The 25,816-nt window shown below is 34.7% G+C and overlaps 1 protein-coding gene across 1 annotated transcript in view; it reads right to left on the bottom strand.

Annotated features, from left to right (window-relative positions):
* Positions 1-25,816, bottom strand: part of LOC149802037 (uncharacterized) — a 316,208-nt gene that overhangs the window by 244 nt on the left and 290,148 nt on the right. Inside the window, exons 77-87 of the mRNA XM_089956881.1 lie at positions 24,665-24,918; positions 22,355-22,575; positions 20,250-20,473; positions 18,230-18,376; positions 16,223-16,390; positions 12,371-12,697; positions 9,271-9,379; positions 3,590-3,849; positions 3,232-3,387; positions 953-1,964; positions 423-567 (exon numbers count right to left, since the gene is read on the bottom strand). Coding sequence (XP_089813007.1) covers positions 423-567; positions 953-1,964; positions 3,232-3,387; positions 3,590-3,849; positions 9,271-9,379; positions 12,371-12,697; positions 16,223-16,390; positions 18,230-18,376; positions 20,250-20,473; positions 22,355-22,575; positions 24,665-24,918 — 3,023 coding nt within the window. The remainder of the gene's footprint in view (positions 1-422; positions 568-952; positions 1,965-3,231; positions 3,388-3,589; positions 3,850-9,270; positions 9,380-12,370; positions 12,698-16,222; positions 16,391-18,229; positions 18,377-20,249; positions 20,474-22,354; positions 22,576-24,664; positions 24,919-25,816) is intronic.

Raw genomic sequence — 25,816 nt, 5'->3', positions numbered from 1 at the left:
TAGCCTGCAAATAAGGACACATGACACAATTCTTTAATTTTATACATATTTTAACTTAATATGCTGAAATGACATGTACCTGGCCATGACTGAATCAGGACAAAAGAATAGAAATCTTAAAATGGAGGTTTTAGATATATGTGGCTGTCGGTTTTTTATCATTTCAATCAGTGAACTTTAGCAGAGTCAATATATGTTACTCTTCTCCAGAAAAAAAAACATCCTTCACATACATGTACATTGTTCCTCTCTTGTTCAGGATGATTAATATTACAAATTTATTATGTTTTTTAACAAGAAAATTTTATGTAAAAAAATACATTTTCTTTTTTATCCTTTTACTGATAGGTTTTTGAATTTTCCAGATAAAAAAATAAATACACAAAATTGCTGTAAAAACCTGAAAGCAAAATTAGACTTACCTTCTTGACTGAGTTTCCACTGGAGTCTGTGACAGTCAATTCAAAAGTTCCATCTGTCTTTAGTTGTCCCTTTATAGATGGTGCTTGAAGCCGGCAGCTTGTGTTACATATGGTGTCTGGATCAATGTAAGTACTACACTGACATCTAGAATTTATAAAAACAAAAACTGATATCCCAAATTTAAATGTTTCTTTTAATTTTGTCTGATTAACTGGCCAAATCAACAAAATTAAAAGGAACAAATTCATCCAGGATATGAATTGACTGATTGAGTAGCCAACTGTCTTTATCAGGCAAATTGTGTGTCAGCTCAAAGAAATGACTTCTGAAGACAGGCTGAAGCCTGCTATAAAATCAATTAATACCTTAAATGGTCCCTGTTGTATGCAATATATGATGAAAATCAACTTATTCAAAATGGATTTAGAACCAAAACAAACAAATCCCTGAAGCCAAACAAAAGATGGATGCCAACTTAAGCCTCTTACAATATGTAACTTTTGTAACGGTAATATAAAAAGTGACAAACCTTCCAAGATCAATGTTGAAGGATCCAGATGAATCTGGGCATGCTGCAGAGCAGTCATATGTTTTTGGATTTACACACTTCCTTGTGCTGGCATGCCGTGCCTCATCTGTGGAACAGCGGTCATCAACAATCTGCTGACAATCTTCACCTCCATTTTCTTCGGATCGCTTAAAATCCACTTCATCATAATAGATGTAGCCATGTTGACATACACAATAACCATCAGAATATTGGAAGTTTCTGTATTTCCCAGTGCAAGTACAGGACCCACTGCCTGCAAGTGAGTAGGATGAACTTCCGCATGGACGACAATCTGTCTGTCCATACAGGTTCTGGTAATAGTTTGCTGGACAATCATAGCAGTCACTAGGTCCCTCAGCCCGTATTTTCTTGCCATATTTTCCTGGGCTACACAGTGTTGGCTCGTCAGATCCAAGTGGGCAATATGAACCAATAGGGCATGGATTTGTATCTCCGTGCCCAGTGCCTGCTGGGCAATAGTACCCTGCAGGACATGTCTCACATTTTGATCTATCAGTGGCATTACCATAAGTACCTGGTGGGCAAAGACGGCAGGATGCACTAATAGAATATCGTATGCCTGCATGATCTACTGCCTGGTATCCAAGGTCACATTTCAATGTCATGTTACTGCCCTTGGGGCAGTAGTATGGGTATTGACATGGTATGAAGATATCTGTGGCATTCGGACAGTAGTAGCCAGCAGGGCAAATAGGTGGAACTCCAGTGGTGCCATTGCAATAGTAGCCAGAATCGCAGTCAATTTCTTCGGAAGCACCCTCTGGGCATTTGAATTTCTCTTTGCAGGGAATGCCTTGCGTGTTGACAGTATCATTAGGACAATAGTATCCTGGTCGACAGAGTGGGCAATCAGTCCAGTTTCCTGCTCCAGGTGTATCCCTCATACGACCAGCTGGGCAAAGCTTTGGATCTTGTCCTGCTGGACAGAAGTAGCCCACTGGGCAAGCATATAGTGTGTAATCTGTCAAACCTAGGAAAAGATAAAAGTCATTCACAAATGTTGTACATGTCTTCTAACATAATCATTTTCCAATTATTTGATGAAATTTACATATACTTCAACCTCAACTGCTGTGAATAATGTTAGTTATGAATAATGCATTGCAAATTATGCTTGAATCAGGAAACTGCCTAAATCATAGTTGCCTAAAATTACACTATCATATAAGATTAATATTTCAAAGACTATGTTACAACTTTATTATTGTGCTAGATATTTGTACAATATTTAGATGTAATAACAGTATGTGAAACAAATTAAGTATGGTGAAATAACTTGTACATCTTGCATTGTAATTTCTATTCAACAATTATCAAAATAATTTTGGTATCTGTGTATCTTTTACATCAAAAAAATTGACCATGGAAATAACTTCTGTCATTGTTTAAAATTTGTTTAAAGATACATGTCGTTTATCTTGTCTGTAGACTCGATGCAGCCACGTCGTACATTGTGCCAAATTAGTTGGAATGCATGTGCTGACAGAAGACAATAACGCCACAATGTAAGTTTGATAAATTGGACTATGTTGCTATTCAAGTTCCTCAACCTACTATATTTAGTGTACTGTCTGTAAGTAACATTTGTATGTCCCTCTCTGCACTCAAGTTCACAAAATTTAAAATGTTTAGATAAAATGAAATAAAACTCTTCAGACCTGTCAGTCTCTGGCCCTCTGAGAGAGTAAAAGATAAGACCATGAATCGGGAAATCAAAGCAGTTTCAAGACATAATGGTCTTTTATTAAATTACATGTTTTTGAGAAGATTTAAAATGCTCCTTAATCTATACTCCAACTTTTAATTCTTTTTTTCCGTCAGCTTAAAAAAATGTTCAAGGTGTCTGGAAATTTTAGGTACTATTGAAATTTAAAATAAATTTAGAAAATATTGTATCTTTAAAACTGGAGGGTCTGGACACTTAGAACAATGATGGCAGGTCACACACCTAAGAATAAGATTATGAAAAATACACATTTTTCACTCAATTTACAGTAAAAATGAATATAACAATGAAATAATTTTCAAACTTGACCATGATCCCTGTTTCTTTTTTCTTTCTTAAACTAAGCAAAAAGTCCAAAAATTTTACTGTTTAACTACCATGTCAGTGAGTTTTAAAGTATATTGGTATTACATCTTAAGTTAGTATAAAGTTTGATAATGTGTACTTCTTTGTTTAGTACTGTGAATTGACAGGAAACTCAGCAATGACATTATGGTTGGAAATACTATACCTGTACTATTGCAGATATATCCTGATGGACAAGCAATACAGTCTGAGACATATGCTGCACCAGGGGTGGGCCTGTAGGTGTTCTTGGGGCAGGGAATTGTCCCATTTCCACCTTCACAATAGTAGCCAGGTTTGCATGGGGTGGGGGTGGTTGTTCCTGAAAAACAACAAATAGATTTATGAAAAGTACTGTGTGATAATGATAGGACTGATAGTTTAAAGCAGCATTCTCAACATACAAATGTAATGTGTTGCTCATTATTCAATACTTCCATTCAATATTACATACATATTTACTGCCTGTCACTATGGTTACTGTTACTAATGCAACCATTACTATGAAAACCACATGAACTTACCAGGGCCACAGATATATCCAGGTGGACATGCAGTACAGTCAGTCTTTTGCGCTGCCCCAGTCGAATTCCGGTAAGTGTTGTCTTCACATGGAATGGGCAGTGTAACACCTTCTGGACAGTAATTTCCTGTTGGACATGGACCTGCACACTCATCACCCGTTGTACATGTGCTGAAGTTGGAAGTGACAGTTGGCATGTCTCCTTTAGCCCCGGACTTACAGAAATATCCTGCAGAACAGTTGGCCTGGATTTGGCCAGCCCTGAAATGATACATTACACATATAAATTACATATATATACATTACACATATAAATTACATATATATACATTACACATATAAATTACACATAAATCATACATATAAATTATGGAAAATACTATAAATTTTAGAAAATATTGGGAATACTTTATTTACATGAGAGAAAAAAATTTCATGGACTTTATGGTTGATGCTAACCAAAAATTGTGGGGCAAACAAGAATCTTTTCTGAATTAACAAATTTAAGTCCTGCAAAACCTGTAAGTAAAGGACAGTTAAGGAATATGACAACATAGTACTATATAGACAGGTATCCTTTATATTTTGAGTAAATACTCTTGGTATGCTTTAAAGCTTGTAAAGTTGTTACTCTCTGTTAAATATAGCTGTTACTCTCAGTGTTACAAATTTTTTTACTCTCAGTGTTACATAAAGTTGTTACTCTCATTGTTACATAAAATTGTTATTCGCAGTGTTACATAATGTTGCTACTCTCAGTGTTACATAATGTTGCTACTCTGTGTTACATAATGCTGTTAATCTCAGTGTTACATAATGCTGCTACTCTCAATGTTACATAATGCTGCTACTCTCAGTGTTACATAATGCTGTTAATCTCTGTGTTACATAATGCTGCTACTCTGTGTTACATAATGCTGTTAATCTCTGTGTTACATAATGCTGTTAATCTCAGTGTTACATAATGCTGCTACTCTGTGTTACATAAAGTTGTTAAATCTCAGTGTTACATAATGCTGCTACTCTCAGTGTTACATAAAGCTGTTAATCTCAGTGTTACATAAAGTTGTTACTCTTAGTATTACATAACATGTTAACAAAATGGCATGTCATGTACTTGCCCCATGTTTAATAGTCCTGCATACAAAGCTTGTACAGTTGTTACTCTCAGTGTTAAATATAGCTGTTACTCTCAATGTTACATAAAACTGTTATTCTCAGTGTTACATAAAGTTTTTAATCTAAGTGTTACATAAAGTTTTTCTTCTCAGTATTACATAAAGGTGTTCCTCTCAGTATTACATAAAGTTGTTCCTCTCAGTATTACATAAAGTTGTTAATCTCAGTGTTACATAAAGTTTTTAATCTCAGTGTTGCATAAAGTTTTTCTTCTCAGTATTACATAAAGGTATTCCTCTCAGTATTACATAAAGTTGTTAATCTCAGTGTTATATAAAGTTGTTGCTTTCAGTGTTACATAAAATTGTTACTCTTAGTATTACATAACATGTTGACAAGATGGCACATCATGTACTTGCCCCATGCTTAATAGTCCTGCATACAAATAACTGACATCTTTGCACAGAAACTATTTTCTTCTTTCAGTATGAGTGACCTTGACCTTTGGGGTTTTTAATTTAACCTGAAGCCAAAAGGCTTCTTCTTTTTTCTAAGTGCAAACTATCCACAAAATATGGGCTAGGTCCATGATGTAGAACTAATGTTATTGTGTGAAAACCATCTTTCATGCTTCCATCAGCAATTTTGACCTTTAATCTATTGACCAAATCAGTTATGAAATCAAAGCTTAGTGAACCTGGGATGTAATGGGACCATGTAAAAAATGGCGATTGTCCACTGAGTAGTTAACTTTCAAAACAAGCTGGACTTTACAAATCTACCTGAATCATGCTCCAAGACTGTCAAATCTGCATGTGTTAGGTCATGTCCATTATAAGCAACTGTTGACCGAAAACAATTTTCTTTACCAAAAACCACTGTTGTCCACTTTAGATAGGTAAACACTATAGAAGCATTTCATTTAGAATCCCCAATCTGGCTGCTTTGAACGGGTGTCCATTATATGGAGGTATCCATAAAATGGGATAAAGTGTTGCTTCTAGAAATTTTCAAAAATAGTGACAACTCCTTCACTGAAAAAAGAGAACCAAACCTGCAAACAGTGGGGCCAAATAGTTTTTTAAAATAAAAAATCTAATAAAATTGCTCAATACTCAGTATATATCTCTATAATATTATACCATGTCACACATTTACTTACAAACATAACATTATCTAAGTTGTCAGTTATTCATCTTTCAATGGTAAAAGTTTGGTAATTTGTACAGCCTGTTGTGAATACATTACAATACTCTCCCTCTTATACAGCCACCCCTTTTACACTGGGCAAGTGGCCATATAAGACAGGTGGCCTTTCCTGAGGGGGACTATATTTGTGACAAGTATATGTATATGTAGTAAGAAAGCTACATGTAATTTCAAAGCATTTATTATCTTTATTTAAAAGTAATATTATTTATTGAAAGGTTCTCCTTAAGTATAAGTGTATTTCAAGTCAACATACATTAATAGTTCTTGATTTCTAGGCATAAGATGCAATTGGCCCTGCGCATTCAAAACATCTTTAAAATCTGGGCACAAACATCGCTTGCCATTTGGAATCTTTAAATTTACTCCATATTCACTACTGCAGAATATTCTCCTTAACAGTTACTGTGCTGTTTATTTGAATCTTTAAATTTTTCGGCAAGCACTCTGAAACTCCCTCTAATGTTGTTGAGTCCAATAACTTTTGTTTTTTTCTTCTAAATTAATTTCCATGTTGCTAATTGTACAATACTGCAATTTAATGATAACGACAAAAAATTTTGTAGAGTAGTTGAAATGCCTTGTTTTTGAAGGAAGTGATACATGTACTGTCATGTGATTTTCAGTCTTTGTCTGGTACCCTTTTTTGTTCAAGGATAATTTCTCTTTGTGTGTGAATCCACAAAATCTATATTTAGCCCATGTTGACCATGTAATGATCTTGACAATTACGTCCAGTCATAATGATCAAAGAGAAAACCTCAATAGCTGTTCGAATGCCAAAATGCTATCACAACATTGTCGAGCCCATTTCCTGTAAATGTTGGTGTCCCTAGATAATGATAACCATAGTGGTATATGTTATAATGTACTTTAGTCAACATTTACTTCAGTATTGAAAACTTGACACCATGAAACATACATTGGTAGAGATAATCAGATTACTTATCTTATTGTATGAATTAAATACTGCTTCTGGACACGTATTAAAACAAAGTTTGGCCATTTGTGAGGCATAAATTTCACATTTTTGGTCTAAGATGATGGCCACTTGCCAAGTCAGAGGGATGGCCGCCCATGACAGGTACTTTTGTACACAAACTTGTCAGTGCGAAGAAAACTGGCCTTGTAGAGGTGTCCACTGGTGAGGGGGATCACTGTATTCTTGTTTTACTTGGCAAACATCAATCCTTTATTATTGTTTGAAAGGAATGGTCATTTCTCAAACCATTTGCTTGAAACATGTGAGCATATTTAATTTTTGTTTCAATCCCAGATGATGAATAATCACAACCTTCTTCCCCAGTCTAAGATTCAGATGCCTGATTTGACCATAAATAACTGCCATTCACATATCCAGATGCCTGATTTAGCCATAAATAACTGCCATCCTCAGGAGGAGATGGAATTTTGATCTTTTTAGAAATTGTTCTTTGTGATGTCTTCCAGAACAAACGCAAAATTGACTTTAGATTCTTACAAATGTTTCTACTTGAAAACTACAGGCTTAATCATGAGTGTGTGACACAAATAGACTTTGTCTGTCTTATCAAATCAGATTGCTGGATTATGGACACCCAACTATAAGCTCTACATATTCTAAAGGACAATTCTGCAAGAGTTTGTTGTACTAGGGTTGTATGTATAGAGTTTGTTGTACTAGGGTTGTATAAAGCTTGTTGTGCTAGGGTTGTATAGAGTTTGTTGTACTAGGGTTCTAGAGTTTGTTGTACTAGGGTTCTATAGAGTTTGTTGTACTAGGGTTCTATAGAGTTTGTTGTACTAGGGTTGTATGTATAAAGTTTGTTGTACTAGGGTTGTATAGAGTTTGTTGTACTAGGGTGGTATAGAGTTTGTTGTACTAGGGTTGTTTAGAGTTTGTTGTTATGGGTTGTATAGAGTTTGTTGTACTAGGGTTCTATAGAGTTTGTTGTACTAGGGTTGTATGTATAGAGTTTGTTGTACTAGGGCTGTATAGAGTTTGTTGTACTAGGGTGGTATAGAGTTTGTTGTACTAGGGTTGTATGTATAGAGTTTGTTGTACTAGGGTTGTTTGGAGTTTGTTGTACTAGGGTTGTATAGAGTTTGTTGTACTAGGGTTGTATGTATAGAGTTTGTTGTACTAGGGCTGTATAGAGTGTGTTGTACTAGTGTATTATAGAGTTTGTTGTACTAGGGTTGTATGTATAGAGTTTGTTGTGCTAGGGTTGTATGTATAGAGTTTGTTGTACTAGGGTTGTATAGAGTTTGTTGTAATAGGGTTGTATAGAGTTTCAGGAAACATTAACACAATTCTGGCTAAATGATGATAAGTAAGTTTAGATTCCCCCAGAAAGACTGGCAAAAACAATGATATACAGACCTGCCTACTTGAGTGGAATGAAAATCAGGATGTCAAAGGAAAAGAAATTGTGATTTGGAGAAAGAAATCAGGATCAGTTTTTGCAACTATATACTATATGCTCCCTAATTAACACCCCCTCCCCTTTTTTAAAACAGAATTTTTTTTGCAGAAGGTCATTGGGGTTGGTATTACAATTTTCAATTGATCAGGCTACCCAGAAAATATTTTTATCTATTGATCATTTTAATGGTGCTGATATTTGCAGTGACTGAATTCAGTGGTTGCACAGTATTCCTCATTGAATTTCTGCATCACTTTTGCTCTCTTTGCAGTCATCATGAATCAAAAGGTATTTATATTTTAAAAAATTGGCATTCTTAAAAACCATGAATTTGGGTAAAAACTCAGAAAATAAGGATTTTTGGATTTTTTTATTAAAAAAAGCCAGAATGATCCAGAGTAAATTGGGGATAAGTGGCAGGTCTGGAGAGTCAACAGAAATTAAATCCTCAAATATACAAAGTCCAATTTCTCAGATATAAACCACACTCTATAAAAGGCTAAAACAAAACCTTCTCAGCATCATCACAAGTCATGAACCAGGACAAATAAGTTGCCTTCAACAGTTATCTCTTGCCACATTGGGCCTATAGTACATCCATGAGTCCGCAGGGGGATTAATACAAGAATCCCATTTTATGTGACATCAAATTATATCAACATGTTCTAACAAGACAATATCAAATAATACATAAAAATGTACATTTGGAGCAGTGAAACCAAACTGTAAATGATTATCAACCACCAAGAACTTAGTTCATGCAGTACATTTTGTAGCAAGAAAAGAATTTTTGTAATACTGATTTTGTGAGATCCATGACCAAAATCAGAGGCATACTAAAAAAGATGACAGCATCCAATTGGTGGCCCAAATTTTTGCTTCTCTTTTTTTCTAATCTGAGTCTCCACCAGAACCAACACAACCCATTTTTTCTACATTAATAACATACCTGCAATAAACTCCTGCTTCACAAGGGAGACAATCACTGGCTGACTGCAGCTTGGTAGTGTTAAACTGCGTGTATGTCCCATTGGGACAGAGAATGGGAGTCTTGGTACCTGGAAAATAGAAATATGTTGGATTAGTAAATCTGTATTCAATTACTCAAAGAATGTACAAATAACTGGTATGGTATTACCTCCATTAAGACAATTATTTTCATTACTTCCAAAATTCTTTTTAAAAAATGAAAATCTTGTTCTTATTTCAAAATAGCAATTTTTTCATACAACAAATACTTTTCAAGAGAGCAAGTAGATTTTCAATATTGGGAAAGTTTTTGGCTATTTTGAAAAGATAATTTGGAAATAATGAAAATAATAAACTCCTGTAAACTGGAGCAAATAAACTGTAAGAAAAGATGAAGAAGCATCTGATAAGACTAAATGTAAAATAGTAGAGAAAGGGTTCCGAGATTTTGCTTTTTAAAATTAGTAACAACAGAGACATATATTTCCTAACTTGGGGTAATATGAAAAATAGCCTGAACTTTTGTAAAATGATAGCAAAAAAGGGTTTTTGAAAATGTTTATAAACTGGAATTGATGTTTACACAATGAATGGATTAAAGCCAGTACGCTAGGAGATTCCAAGCTGTATGGTCAGTGACATGTCAATGTTTACTATAATAAGATCCATTTCATCACACATGAGCACTACATTTCTATAAACTGTAGCTTAGCCAATTAGACATGTGGGCTGTTTTTCCTGCAAAGGCCCAGCAGACAGCAGTTAAATTAATACAAGTTGAGAATGTATGTATTTTATTTGCTTATTCTCTGCCATCCCAGTGACTGCCTGCAGTTCTATAACATTTGTCTCACCCTCCACCCATGCTTTTACGTTAACATCTTATATGCATATTTACTTCTCTAAGTCAACCTGACCCCTCACACTGACAGTCTACATTCACTTCACTTTCTCTACAGGCATTTATGGCTGTTGCATTTTTAGGCATCTTATCCCCCAGGCAGATCCACAGGTCCCCCAGGCAGATCCACAGCATTGGCATTATGTCCCCAATTCACTCAACCGATTAATTTCCAATAAATTTTCTCAAAATATTTCATTATGAAGACTTCACCTCAAACATCAACGATTGTGTAATGTCGGTCAGTTTATACATGGGTACTATATGAACTGTTGAAGCTATTTAGTTAATGTCCTAGTTTGCAGGATGGTTCTCCATGAATTCATCCATGTATATACTTCTGTAACTACTGTTATTCAAATAATGGTTTTAATTCAAAGTTCATCTGTCCATCATTCCATATAGTTTTATAATGTTATAAAGATGACAACAATTACAGGTGTAAACAGGTGAGTTTATGGGTATCTAATGCTGATTTACAATATATACTTGCTTACTGATATAAGTTGAGCCCAACTATAACCAACTTAGACCCTGATCTGCCATCACATAAAGTGCTAGCATACTAGGGTCTATGTTGTTTGTTTTACTGATTACTTCTAACAAATTGCATAGACCCACATCTTCCTGTACAATATGCGATGTCAGATCTGGGTCTGTGCAGTTGAACTGGAATTGTGAGTATGTACAATAATTAGGAATTCCAGCATCAAATACTGAACATTTAAAATGAGACAAAGATTAGAATTTATTTAAAGAAAACAAAGCTTTCAGATGATCTTATTCTAAGGACACAGAAAACTGTCTTAGGAGACATCAATCAATTTGCACACTTTCTGCATGCATGCCTGGAGGGAGGCCTGGAGTGTTGTTTAATGCTGAGATTTAATAATTCCTCATTCAAGCATAAAACTGTTGTTCAGCTTCTACAGTCTACATGACCAAACCCCAATTAATTTACATCATGTGTGTTTACATTTTAAGGACCTATTGGAAAGGAGAAATGACAACAAATAACCAACGGAACATGTCACACCTTGAAGTGTGTTTAAGTAATTTGGTAATATCTGTATAATTCACTTTGTAAGACCTAGATTTGACAATAACCGACAGAATGTGTCACACCTTGAAGCAAGCTCATATCATTCACTTCATTTTGTAAACTATGATTTTTAATGTGATACATTTACATGTTCATTAGGTTGTAAATCATTAATTTATTAACTGATTTTATTTTGAATTAATCAAAAGATGATGAAGGTTGGTAAATTAGATTACCTGCAAAGTCATGTACATGTCCTATTAGTTAGGGTTGACTCTGAGTACATGTCCTATTAGTTAGGGTTGACTCCAAGTACATGTCCTATTAGTTAATGTTGACTCCAAGTACATGTCCTATTAGTTAGGGTTGACTCCAAGTACATGTCTTATTAGTTAGGGTTGACTCCAAGTACATGTCCTATTAGGGTTGACTCCAAGTACATGTGCTGTTAGTTATGGTTGACTCCAAGTTCATGTGCTATTAGTTATGGTTGACTTCAAGTACATGTGTAATTAGTTAGCATTCACTCCAAGTACATGTCGTATTAGGGTTGACTCCAAGTACATGTCCTATTAGGGTTTACTCCAAGTACATGTCCTATTAGTTAGGGTTGACTCAAAGTACATGTGCTATTAGTTAGGATTGACTCCAAGTGCATGTGTAATTAGTGTTCACTCCAAGTACATGTGCTATTAGTTAGGGTTGACTCCAAGTGCATGTGTAATTAGTGTTCACTCCAAGTACATGTGCTATTAGTTAGTGTTGACTCCGAGTACACATACTGTTAGTTAGGGTTGACTCCAAGTACATGTGCTATTAGTCTAACCCTGAGTAACTTTACATTTCAGGTCAATGAACAACATGCAAATTATTTTTCTTTAATAAATGTTCATATATGACACAACACAAAATCATCTAACAATCCTAATGTATCCACAAAATACAGATGTAAACATTACCAGTGTACAAAGTAGCCACCTAGAAGAAAACAGTCAGAAGCCACATGAAATTAGCCTTATTTCATGACAGTCCTTTTCAGACAGTTTTCAGACAGTAGCATCATATGACCTAACAAGGAAGATTTAAATGTCTCAAAACCATAAACTGAAGAGAAGAAAGTAGAAAAAGCTGACGCACCTGCTGGGCAGTAGTGATAGGCTGGGCAGTCTTTTCTTTCTGGAGATGAACCATTCTCACAGTAATAGCCTGCTGTGCAAGGATCACATTCCCATTGGCCCTCATCTGTCTGGTAATATCCTGCTTCACAACTGAGTGGTATGGCAGAGCCCTCAGGGCAGTAGTAACCAGCTGGGCATATAAACTTGGCTGGATTGGGAGAGGTGTTGTTCTCACCATCTGGGCAATAGAAACCTCGTGAGCAATTTCCAGTTGCCTCAATCTGTCCATCGTATGCACAATACTTTCCTCCAGGGCAAGAGTAACAGTCACCTGGGGATTTGGCACCTGAAAATCACAGAGAAAAATACATTATTAAATATAGTGAAACCAGACAGTAAAGGATACTCAGAGTAACAAAAGATCTCAGTTTTATGGTAGGCATCCTTCATAATGCAGTAAAAATGATAAACAAATTAACAACAAAAGTCCAGAAATTATATCCCCTGCTTCTCATTGACTTCAGTGATATCAAGCTGCCTATACATTTTTATTTAAATCCAAAACTAAAATAATGGGTTTACTGTGCATAACAATTGTTGGTGGGTCTGAGTAGCATGGGCTATAACTCTGTAACACAAAAGATTCAGAAAGCCAACAATCAAACTCAGTCAAGGTCAATCAAACTTAGTCAAGGTCAATCAAACTCAGTCAAGGTCTTATCAATGCCAAGCTGCATACTGAATCTGGTTAAATCTCATTTTATGCACAACAAAAAACACAGAATTGTACAAGGAAAAACTGAATACATGCTTGCATTAAGAAAATAAAGGATTGGTGCTGGACTGATCCCAACAATAAAGTGTATTCTGGGCTGATCCCAGCTCAAGTATAATTGGTGCTAGACTGATCCCAACAATAAAGTGTATTCTGGGCTGATCCCAGCTCAAGTATAATTGGTGCTAGACTGACCCCAACAATAAAGTGTATTCTGGGCTGATCCATAGAGTGCACTAAGCTGATAGTCGACAAGTAAAAGCTGTGCTATGCTGATCCTAAACTAAAACTTAATAAATTATTGTAATAATTTAAGGAGTTATTGTGCAGAAATGAAAGTGTTTGGGTTTGACAATTACGGACTATAACTCTGTTAAATGAAGACTTGGAATGCTGAAAATCAAACTGAAGGTCTCATCAGTATCTGACCCTATACCAAATTTGGTTTTCCAGTGGTAATTAAGGCAGTTACTGTGTCGAAATGAAAGTGGGATGGATGGAAAAAAACACAGATTGAAGGATAGAAAGATGAACAGACATGTCCAATTAAATGTTTTCCCTTTCTTTGTGACAAGCTGGATACAATAAAAGGTAACTGTATAGATTTGTCTTTTTCAGCACATGTTCTTTAAAAAGAGGTGTCTGTGAGGGCAGCTTCACTATAGGATTGCAGTTAAAACATATATTTCATTCAGTACAGACTAAAAGCACATACTGTTAATAAACATTACGATGATAATATACCATTCATACTCACTTGTAAGTCACATCCAACTGTAAACTGCACAGACCCAGATCTGCCACTGCATAAAGCACCATCAGATCTGGGTCTGTGCAGTTTGTTTGGAGATATCAGTAGAACAAAAAAACCTTGACCCTGATCTGATCACATTATACAAGAGTAGAAAAAAGTCTATGTTGTTTACAGATGGATTTGACATAATAATGAAAATATGGTATGTATATACTGTATAAATGTTTAAAAATCCAGCACAGTCTAAATGTTTAAAAATCCAGCACAGTCTAAATGTTTAAAAATCCAGCATAGTCTAAATGTTTCAAAATCCAGCACACTCTAAATGTTTCAAACCCATCACAGTCTAAATATTTCAAAATCCAGCACAGTCTAAATGTTTAAAAATCCAGCACAGTCTAAATGTTTCAAAACCCAGCAGAGTCTAAATGTTTCAAACTCCATCACAGTCTAAATGTTTACAAATCCATCACAGTCTAAATGTTTCAAAACCCAGCACAGTCTAAATTTTCAAAAATCAAACATAGTTTAAATGTAATCTAGCACAGTCTAAATGTTTAAAAATCCAGCAGTCTAAACGTTTCAAAATCCAGCAGTCTAAATGTTTAAAAATCCAACATAATTTAAATGTTTAAAAATCCAGCAGTCTAAATGTTTCAAAATCCAGCAGTCTAAGTATCTCAAAATCTAGCACAGTCTAAATGTTTCAAAATCCAGCTGTCTAAGTATCTCAAAATCTAGCACAGTCTAAATGTTTCAAAATCCAGCACAGTTTAAAAGTTTAAAAATCCAGCATAGCCTAATGTTTAAAAAACCAGCACAGTCTAAATGTTTAAAAATTCAGCATAGTCTAAATGTTTCAAAATCCATAACAGTCTTAATGTTTCAAAATCCAGCACAGTCTAAATGTTTCAAAATCCAACACAGTCTAAATGTTTCAAAATCCAGCACTGTCTTAATGTTTCAAAACTCAGCACAGTCTAAATGTTTCAAAATCCAACACAGTCTAAATGTTTCAAAATCCAGCACAGTCTAAATGTTTCAAAATCCAGCACAGTCTAAATGTTTCAAACTCCAGCAGTCTAAATGTTTTAAAATCTAGCATTGTATAAATGCTTCAAAATCCAGCACAGTCTAAATGTTTCAAAACCCAGAACATTCTAAATGTTTCAGAATCCAGCACAGTCTAAATGTTTCAAAATCCAGCATAGTCTAGATGTTTCAAAATGCAGCAGTCTAAATGTTTCTAAATTCAGAAGTCCAAATGTTTAAAAATCCAGCAGTCTAAATGTTTAAAATCCAGCACGGTCTAAATGTTTCAAAATCCAGCACAGTCTAAATGTTTCAAAATCCAGCAGTCTAAATGTTTCAAAATTCAGCAGTCTAAATGTTTAAAAAACCAGCACAGTCTAAATGTTTAAAAATCCAGCACAGCCTAAATGCTTAAAAATCCAGCAGTCCAAATGTTTCAAAATCCAGCACTGTCTAAATGTTTCAAAATCCAGCACAGTCTAAATGTTTAAAAATCCAGCACAGTCTAAGTGTTTCAAAATCTAGCAGTCTAAATGCTTAAAAATCCAGCACAGTCTGAATGTTTACAAATCCATCACAGTCTAAATGTTTAAAATTCCAGCAGTCTAAATGTTTTAAAATCTAGCATTGTCTAAAAGTTTAAAAATCAAGCACAGTCTAAATGCTTCAAAATCCAGCACAGTCTAAATGTTTCAAAACCCAACACAATCTAAATTTTTCAGAATCCAGCACAGTCTAAATGTTTCAAAATCCAGCACAGTCTGAAAGTTTAAAAATCCAGCACAGTCTAAATGATTAAAAATCCAGCACTGTCTAAATGTTTGAAAATCCAGCACAGTCTAAATGATTAAAAATCCAGCACTGTCTAAATGTTTAAAAATCCTGCACAGTCTAAATGTTTTATTTTATTTTGTACCAAATCGTAATTTTGTGTGTGTGGCTATGCAATATGGACAACACAATTTCTGATTTTGAGTATGCTTGAAATTTTGCTCCAAAGATACTGATTTGCACTCAATTTACAATAAGGTTATAGCTTCATTTATTATAATAATTGTGTTGAACTCATTAGTGACTCAATTTATAATACAACTAAAGCTTAATTTATTATAATAACTGTGTTAAACTTCTTAGTGACTCAATTTATAATACGACCTTAACTTAATGTATGATACATAATTGTGTTAAATTCCTTAGTGCCTCATCATTACAGTGAATTGTGTAACAGTCATAAACTCTGGAACCATGCAAATCATTGGCCACTGTTTTGCCTTTAATGGAAAGTAAAGTATTTCACACAAAAATCTTACCTGTGTTATTACGAATTGTTCCAGCTGGACATTTGACCCAATATGTTGTCCCACTGGGACAATAGTTTCCCACAGGACAGGGGCCATTGTTGGGATATTTTGTTGTCGCATTTGATGGTGCTCGGCTGTCAGAGCCTCCCTGGCAGAAAAAGCCAGCATCACAATCACCTAGAATAAAAATTAATCAAAATACATTGATAAAACTTTTTCCCATTCACACATTCAAATCATGGCAGACTGTGCACAAATTCATGCCAGCAATCATGGTTGGCTGTGAACATTGTCAGAGAACAAAGTTCTGTCAAATGTTGCCATAAAAAAACGTGCACGATCATTTCTTAACATTTATTTACAACATATATTATATATAAGATACCAACAAATAGTAATAAAAAATTAACTCAACAAATTTCAAAAGTTATCTCACAAAACTATGCCTGATAAAACCAGGCAAAAATTAACCTGATCATGTAAAACTAATCTTTTAAGTGTAGTCGAACCTCATATCAATTAATTCAAACAATTTCCCACTTAACATTTTTTAAAAATCCCAATCATCTGATAAATGGATTTACATTTAAAACATCTATTAAATTGTTTTATTCCTCTAATGATGTTAAGGCAGACAAAACTGGGTTAATTAAGGGAACTAAAGTGTGTTCTAATGTCACTAATTAGACACCAAGCAACAAGAAAAAAGTTTTAAGATCAATGTTCACTAATTTTTTTTAAAGACATCTAACAAATCTGTATTAATTAACAACCTCATTTAAAAACAACAGTCTCTATCTAAAATGCAAAACTGAATCACTAATTACTGTATATACTCACTTATAAGTCGAGCCCAACTGCAAACTGCACAGATCCAGATCTGCCATTGCATAATGTGCTGGCAGATCTGGGACTGAGCAGGATTTTTTTACAAGTAATCAGAATAAGAAACAATTCAGACCCACCCTGATCCTGTCACAACATTATGCAATTGCAGATCAGGGTCTATGTTATTTGCATTTCAACTCAACTTGTACATGAGTATATACAGCATGTAGCTTGCCTTTAAGAACCTTTTACTAATATCCAGCAACCATTGTAAACATTAATAAATTCTGATTTCTCATTTTAGTGATTGTGACCTAAAAAAATGTTAGCTCCTATGATAGGACATAAAAATATAAAATAATATAAAGAAGATTCTTGTGATATCAAAGTAGAGATAAAATATAATGAGTTGATAAAAATAATTTTATGGTGAGGAATCACTGTTCATACAATCTACTTCAAAAAACAATATCATTCTTTGCATTGGGAAGCCCAATTTTAGTAGGCTGAAGTCACAGACTGTGAGCAACCTTTCAGCAAGAGCCATTATAACAACTTTTATATGGACAATTCATGCACCAGTAATTTTCATGATTAGCCACTACAACTGTTGGGTTTCACATGAATAAATACAGTCTACAGTTCCAATGCCTACTCATTCACATCTACAATACACAGTTAATCTGCTGAGAGTTACTTATCACATTGTACAATGTATTGGCATAAATACAGAATGTTTACCACTGAATAAAAGATATTTATTCCTACTTTAAATTTGGTTGAAAGAGTGTTGTACTAACTGATTGCTCTAATTATCAAGTTTCATGACTAACATTAACAGTCCCCAAGAAATGATATTTAAACAAATTCAATGTCAAGACAGTTGCTGTTACATGAAATATAGGTCAAACTTACCTCTTTTTGCAGCAAGGATGTAGAACTTATCAAGATACATCCACTCGCCAGGTCTTATGATTCTAGGTTGGATAGTATATCTATAGCATGCCAAAAACTATTGGTCAAAATGCAAAAACCAAACTAAAGCCATTACAAGCTGAAATATAGGTGATGATGGTTTTCCACTATTCCACCGATAGAAATGCATATAACAGTTACTAATGTGTTCATGTTCATGGTACTTGCCCAGCTGGCAATCTACAGACTCAGTCTGTTTATCGGGCTACTTACCATCAGGCTTACTATTACCAGTGCCCTCACAGTATTTGCCCACTGGGCAGTCAACACAATCTAGGACATGATCTTTGTGAGTGTCATTGTTGTAGGTACCAGCTGGACAGGCCACTGGTGTAGAATAGTTGAATGGGCAATAGTAACCTGCAAAACAAAGTTTCAATATGCAATAGGAAAGAACCTATAAGTCATACAAACTTCACACAATACCACAGTACCCCAATGTTTTTGACTCTAATATACCTACACAAAATGAGCTGTCCAAAATAACACATAGACATCAAACCTTTACAGAACTTTAATGGTTAATTTTTAAAAATTCACAATCACATCCACTGAACATTTCTGATTACCGTTCATACCAACCACAAACTTTGATCCAAAGACTCAAGACTCATACTGGATTATGTCAATCTCTGTTCAGTAAAGACTCCAGACTCATACTGGATTATGTCAATCTCTGTTCAGTAAAGATTCAAGACTCATACTGGATTATGTCAATCTCTGTTCAGTAAAGACTCCAGACTCATACTGGATTAGTCAATCTCTGTTCAGTAAAGACTCCAGGCTCATACTGGATTATGTCAATCTCTGTTCAGTAAAGACTCCAGACTCATACTGGATTATGTCAATCTCTGTTCAGTAAAGATTCAAGAATCATACCGGCTGATGTTAGTCACTGTTCAGTCAAAATTCATGTACTGGATTATGTCAGTCACTGTTCAGTAAAGACCATGTAGGCATGTCACTGATACCATGTAGACAAGTAACTGATACCATGTAGGCATGTCATTGATACCATATAGACATGTAATTGATACTAAGTAGGCATGTCATTGATAATAGGCATGTCATTGATACTATGTAGGCATGTCATTGATACTATTTAGGCATGTCATTGATACCATGTAGGCATGTAATTGATACTATGTAGGCATGTCATTGATACTATGTAGGCATGTCATTGATACTATGTAGGCATGTCATTGATACTATGTAGGCATGTCAATGATACCATATAGGCATGTCATTGATACTATGTAGGCATGTCATTGATAATAGGCATGTCATTGATACTATGTAGACATGTCATTGATACCATGTAGGCAAGTCATTGATACCATGTAGGCATGTCATTGATACCATGTAGGCATGTCATTGATACTATGTAGGCATGTCATTGATACCATATAGGCATGTCATTGATACTATGTAGGCATGTCATTGATACTATGTAGGCATGTCAATGATACCATATAGGCATGTCATTGATACTATGTAGGCATGTCATTGATACCATGTAGGCATGTCATTGATACTATGAAGGCATGTCATTGATAATAGGCATGTCATTTATACTATGTAGGCATGTCATTGATACTATGTAGGCATGTCATTGATACCATATAGGCATGTCATTGATACTATGTAGGCATGTCGTTGATAATAGGCATGTAATTTATACTATGTAGGCATTTAATTGATATTAGGCATGTCATTGATACCATGTAGGTATGTCATTGATACCATGTAGGCATGTCATTTATACTATGTAGGCATGTCATTGATACCATGTAGGCATGTCATTGATACCATGTAGACATGTACTTGATACTATGTAGGCACGTCATGTTACCATTTAGGCAAGTTGTTCATACCATGTAGAAATGTAATTGATACTATGAAGGAAACTCAACTTGGGAAACAACAGAAAAATCATATATTCAGCCCAACTGATCTTGGTCTTGGTCAGTGCCAAAATTAATAGGCTTCTCCCTACCAATAGGTATTTCATGTATGAGGCTTTAGAACAAAAGACCACAGCAAAAGTTTTGCTGTTGAAACCTCTTTGTCTGTAGATACAGAGACAGACATCACTATAGCCATATTCCCCAGAACCTTTGATAAAGAGGTAGCTAAGAAACATAAATAAAATATAAGCCATTTCAAAATCTGCAGAAAATTAAAAAACTGAAAACAAAGTTGACAGACATGTATGAAAACGGTGCCTTTGTACCGGTTTGACATGGTTCTGGCTGGGTCATATTCATATGGAGACACATGAATCCTGCTGGGCAAGTAATACAGGAGTCCTTGCCCTCATTGGACTGGAATGTGCCTATAGTGCAGCCTTCCTCTTCTAGTGTGCCCTCAACACAGAAGTGTCCTGCAGGGCATATGTAACCCCCTTGACTGGAGTTAACAGGGGTGGGGGTGAAGCTTCCTCCTGTACATACAAATCTGAAGCAGATAGAATAATGTGATTTAGATATTTGTTAAAAACTCACATACATCCTGGTTTTACGTATCAGGATGTAATGAATATCTGACAGGTGGTGTCAATCACAGTATGGTCATAAAAGTTATTTAATATTTGGGAACAAATCATACATACAAATGAAGGTGCAATACAACTTGACTATATTCCAAAAAATGATAAATGTGATCAAATTAACAAAACGATATTCTTGATATTAAATCAACACTGCATAAGTATAATTAATCCTATGATAAGAAATTATTCACAATCTTAGCATCTGTTAGAGAAAAGTTTGTGTACCAAAACAGTGTCCATCTTATTTTTCATCTAACTCATAATAATATTAATAATAATAATAATAATAATAATAATATTAATAATAATAATAATAATAATATTAATACTAATATTAATAATAAAAATAGTAATAATAATTTATTTATAGAGGGTGAGTCATTTAGTCAAGGACTAATCTCCTTGAGGCCCTCTTAAGAAAAGAATAACAATCTGCATCATACTAAAGATAAAAGTAATTACTATTTATTTTAACATGGCTTTAGTATTACTGAGATTTAAATAATATTATAATCTATTACTATGACATGCATACTCTTCTTAAATACTGTAATATTTTCTGCAGATTTTACATGCATCGGAAGCTTGTTCCACAGAACTATATCAAAGTAGTGCAAGATTTTTCTTAAATTATTCCTTCTTAGTTTTGGCAAATAACCCATGAAATCATTTGTCATTTAATACTTTCATTTATTACCAGGAACAAAATTTATGTCTGTGAATAATATATATATATATATATATATATATATATATATATATATATATATATATATATATATATATATATATGTCTCAAGTATAAAGCATAACTGCACACAGTATTGATCTAGTGCCATCATGGACAATAAGATGGCAGATGTGCTGTTCTTTAATTTGATGATTTCTAGACCAGATCTATGGGCACAATGATAAATCTGAGTCTACATTGGTCTTTACACACATAATTTCTAGACATCTGTTGGCACATTAGGTCGACATTGTTCTTAATATCTATGATTTCTATACCTAATCTGCCCACACATTTGGTTTACACTGTTCTTAATATCTCTGACTTCTAGATTTAATCTGCCCACACATTTGGTTTACACTGTTCTTAATATCTCTGACTTCTAGATTTAATCTGCCCACACATTTGGTTTACACTTGTTCTTAATATCTATGATTTCTAGATCTAATCTGTCCATACATTTGGTCTACATTCATCTTCAAGTCTATGATTTCTAGACCTGATCTGTCCATACATTTGGTCTACATTCATCTTCAAGTCTATAATTTCTAGACCTGATCTGTCCATACATTTGGTCTACATTCATCTTCAAGTCTATATTTCTAGACCTGATCTGTCAGAACATTGCAAGATAACAAATTAGGCTTTATGCAGGTCTTTATACCAATGATTTCCTGACCTGATCTGTCAGCAGATGGCTCACTACAAGGATGACAGATCTATTTCTGCATTGTTCTTTATACCAACAATGTCAAGACTTTATCTGTCATTTCTGACTGTTCAGGGTCTACCTTCTTTTTACTTATAATTTCTATACATGATCCGTTGGCACATGATGTGACAAAAGATTAGTCTGCACTGCTCAATGTACTTATAATTTCTACACATGATCTGTTGGCACATTATGAAATGACAGATCAAGGTAAACCTTGTTCTTTATATTCATGAATTCAAGACAAAATGTGCCAACACATGTTGCAATTCAGATATGGTTCTATGCAGTTTACAGTTAGGTATACAGAGGTTACTATGGTAACCAACACTGGACTGTATTTACCCAGCAGAACAAGGTGGAGCGATGGAGGAATTGGTAAAGGCGCTAACATGACAGTATCGCCCACGAGGGCAGGCCTCGCATCCTTCCACTGATGTGACTTCCATGATTGAGGAGAAGGTTCCAAGAGGACACGGCTTTGGGTAAGTAGTGCCATTTGGACAATAGTAACCAGTTGGACAGCGGTCATTTCCAGTGAAGGCATTGGTAATAGAAGAGTTCACCTGAAATATTTACCAATTCATGTACATCCTAGCCTTAATTATTAATCTGAATTCTGTCAAATTTTCTTGTGTTACATGACAATCTTAAATTACAGCTGGATTTCCTTGATATTCATCTGATATAAATCTTACTACCACCACTACAACAACTGAGTGCTCAAGCAATATCCACGTGATCTAACATCAGTCAAATTACCTGCATTGGTGTGTCATCGTTATAATAGCATGAACATAAGTTTAGTAGGAAATCACATTAATATATACAAACTAAAGCATATAAAATGACCCAAAAAGTGAGGTCATTTAAAAATGATTAGAATAGGAATGTATCATTTTAAAACATTGATTTCATACAAAATGATTAGAACAGGAATGTATCATTTTAAAACATTGATTTCATACAAAATTATCAGAATAGGAATGTATCATTTCAAAACATTGATTTTATACAAAATGATGTAGAAAAGTGCAGTCCAACAGTGTGTTCAATGTCCACCAGCACATTCTGACCTAGAATGTGTGTCATTTTGTGTTCATTGTCCATCCTGACCAAGAATGTGTGACATTTTGTGTTCATTGTCCATCCTGACCTAGAATGTGTCATTTTGTGTTCATTGTCCATCCTGACCAAGAATGTGTGTCTTTTGTGTTCATTGTCCATCCTGACCTAGAATGTGTCATTTTGTGTTCATTGTCCATCCTGACCTAGAATGTGTCATTTTGTGTTCATTGTCCATCCTGACCTAGAATGTGTGTCATTTTGTGTTCATTGTCCATCCTGACCTAGAATGTGTGTCATTTTGTGTTCATTGTCCATTCTGACCAAGAATGTGTGTCATTTTGTGTTCATTGTCCATCCTGACCTAGAATGTGTCATTTTGTGTTCATTGTCCATCCTGACCAAGAATGTGTGTCATTTTGTGTTCATTGTCCATCCTGACCTAGAATGTGTCATTTTTTGTTCATTGTCCATTCTGACCTAGAATGTGTGTCATTTTGTGTTCATTGTCCATCCTGACCTAGAACATGTATCATTTTGTGTTCATTGTCCATCCTGACCTAGAATGTGTCATTTTGTGTTCATTGTCCATCCTGACCAAGAATGTGTGTCATTTTGTGTTCATTGTCCATCCTGACCTAGAATGTGTCATTTTTTGTTCATTGTCCATTCTGACCTAGAATGTGTGTCATTTAGTGTTCATTGGCTATCCTGACCTAGAATGTGTGTCATTTTGTGTTCATTGTCCATCCTGACCTAAAATGTGTGTCATTTTGTGTTCATTGTCCACCAGTACATTCTGACCTACAATGTGTGTCATTTGTGTGCATTATGCACAAACAGATCCAGACCTAAAGTGCCTGTCATTTGGTGTGTATTATCCACTTACATAATTTGGGTCTACAATGTTTGCAATATGGTGTGCATTATACATCAGTAGATCCAGACATACAATGTTTGTGATTCAGTGTGTATTATCCACCAACTAAGCTGAGATCCAATGTGTTTTGGTGTGTATTACCCATTAACAGATCTGGGGTTACAATGGCTGTGACTTGGTGCATATTACCCACCAACAGAACTGGGGTTACAATGTTTGTGACCTTGTGTACATTCTGTTACAAGCAAACATGACATATTAAAAAAAGATTGAAATTATATTCTGTTCTTCATTATAGATAAAGACGTATGTGAATTATAGTCTAAATGCTTATATTTGGGATAATCCAAATATTATTAGAAAAACATTGAATGTAATGTTGAATACGTGACATTAAATAGTATCAATATTGAGATAAATCAGCATTGTTATCCATTCCTTCATTCATTCATTGGTCCAGACAATACATATGGTACATTCTACAATTATTGCCTTGAAAAAGTAGGGCCTTTTTAATTTTAAAACCTGATGAGTGATGCTATTTAGAAAACAGAATCTTGTATTCTTGATTTTACTGCTTCTACTCATGTCCACCTTCAAAAAACCCATAATGAAGTATATTGGTTCTTTGATTGTATCCATTCTTTTATTTTATAAAGAGTTCAGATGAATGAAGTTGTATTGTACATGATAAATTAGAGTATCCTCACCAAATGGTTAACTGGAGTTGGGGAGGAAGCACCTCCAGTGCAGTAAAATCCTGCAAAGCATTCTGCTGCTGGAGTGGAGCGACCAGGTGCATAGCAGTAAAATCCCGCTGTACACTGTGCGCAGTTGTCGACACTGAAGTAATATTCATCAGGTCCAAATGTCCCTGGAGGGCAGGGGTATGTGTAGTTGGATGCTGTACCTGATGGACAGTAGTATCCTCTAGGGCAGGCAGCAGGCGTCACCACTGAGTAACCTGTGAAATAATATATTTATGTCATGCATGAGACAATATCCACACTAGAAAATGTTAAAAGTAAACCAATAAAATAACAAAATTATTATTAATGTTCTTTTTGGAATGACAAAACCTATATAAAAACATTATCAAATTAATTTAAAGAGGAGCTTAGACTAATTTCATGGATGATTTCAAACAGACATAAAAATTTTAATGTGGTCACCTGGATTAATTCAAAAAATCTAAAAATCATTGAAAATTGCACAGTAACACCTGCATATATTCTATAGATGATATCAAAAGATGTTAAAATTCTATAAAATTCTTAATGGCTACAAAAAAGCTATGTTAACAAATGTATTAAAACTAAAATCAGCTAAATATATGAATGAACAAGGTTGTTACTCAGTGCACATGCTGTGGCTTTACCAGAAGATAAAATTAGGATATAAGAATCCTTGCACATAATGGATTCAATCAAGAACTATTTCAATTACTGTTGTAGTTCTTGAAGTTCCTCCAATGTCTTTACATAGCATTCATGCAAAGTACACAGTAACAGTATATGATGAAAAAAATGTATTCTACTAGATAATTTTTTATGACAGAACCAAGAACCTTTTTGCTTTAGTACCTGGCCATCAGTGCACAAGTCTATAGTCGTCAATAATTTTTGACCCATTTTAGTACCTGGCCATCAGTGCACAAGTCTACAGTCGTCAGTAATTTTTGACCCATTTTAGTACCTGTCCATCAGTGTACAAGTCTATGGTCGTCAGTAGTTTTTGACCCATTTTAGTACCTGTCCATCAGTGCACAAGTCTATAGTCAGTAATTTTTGACCCATTTTAGTACCTGTCCATCAGTGCACAAGTCTATAGTCGTCAGTAGTATTTGACCCATTTTAGTACCT

The sequence above is a fragment of the Sinohyriopsis cumingii genome, chromosome 4 (assembly GCF_028554795.1).
Source record: "Sinohyriopsis cumingii isolate HCF-2022 chromosome 4, ASM2855479v2, whole genome shotgun sequence".
Classification (NCBI taxonomy): domain Eukaryota; kingdom Metazoa; phylum Mollusca; class Bivalvia; order Unionida; family Unionidae; genus Sinohyriopsis; species Sinohyriopsis cumingii.
This window is presented reverse-complemented; position numbering and strand designations above follow the sequence as displayed.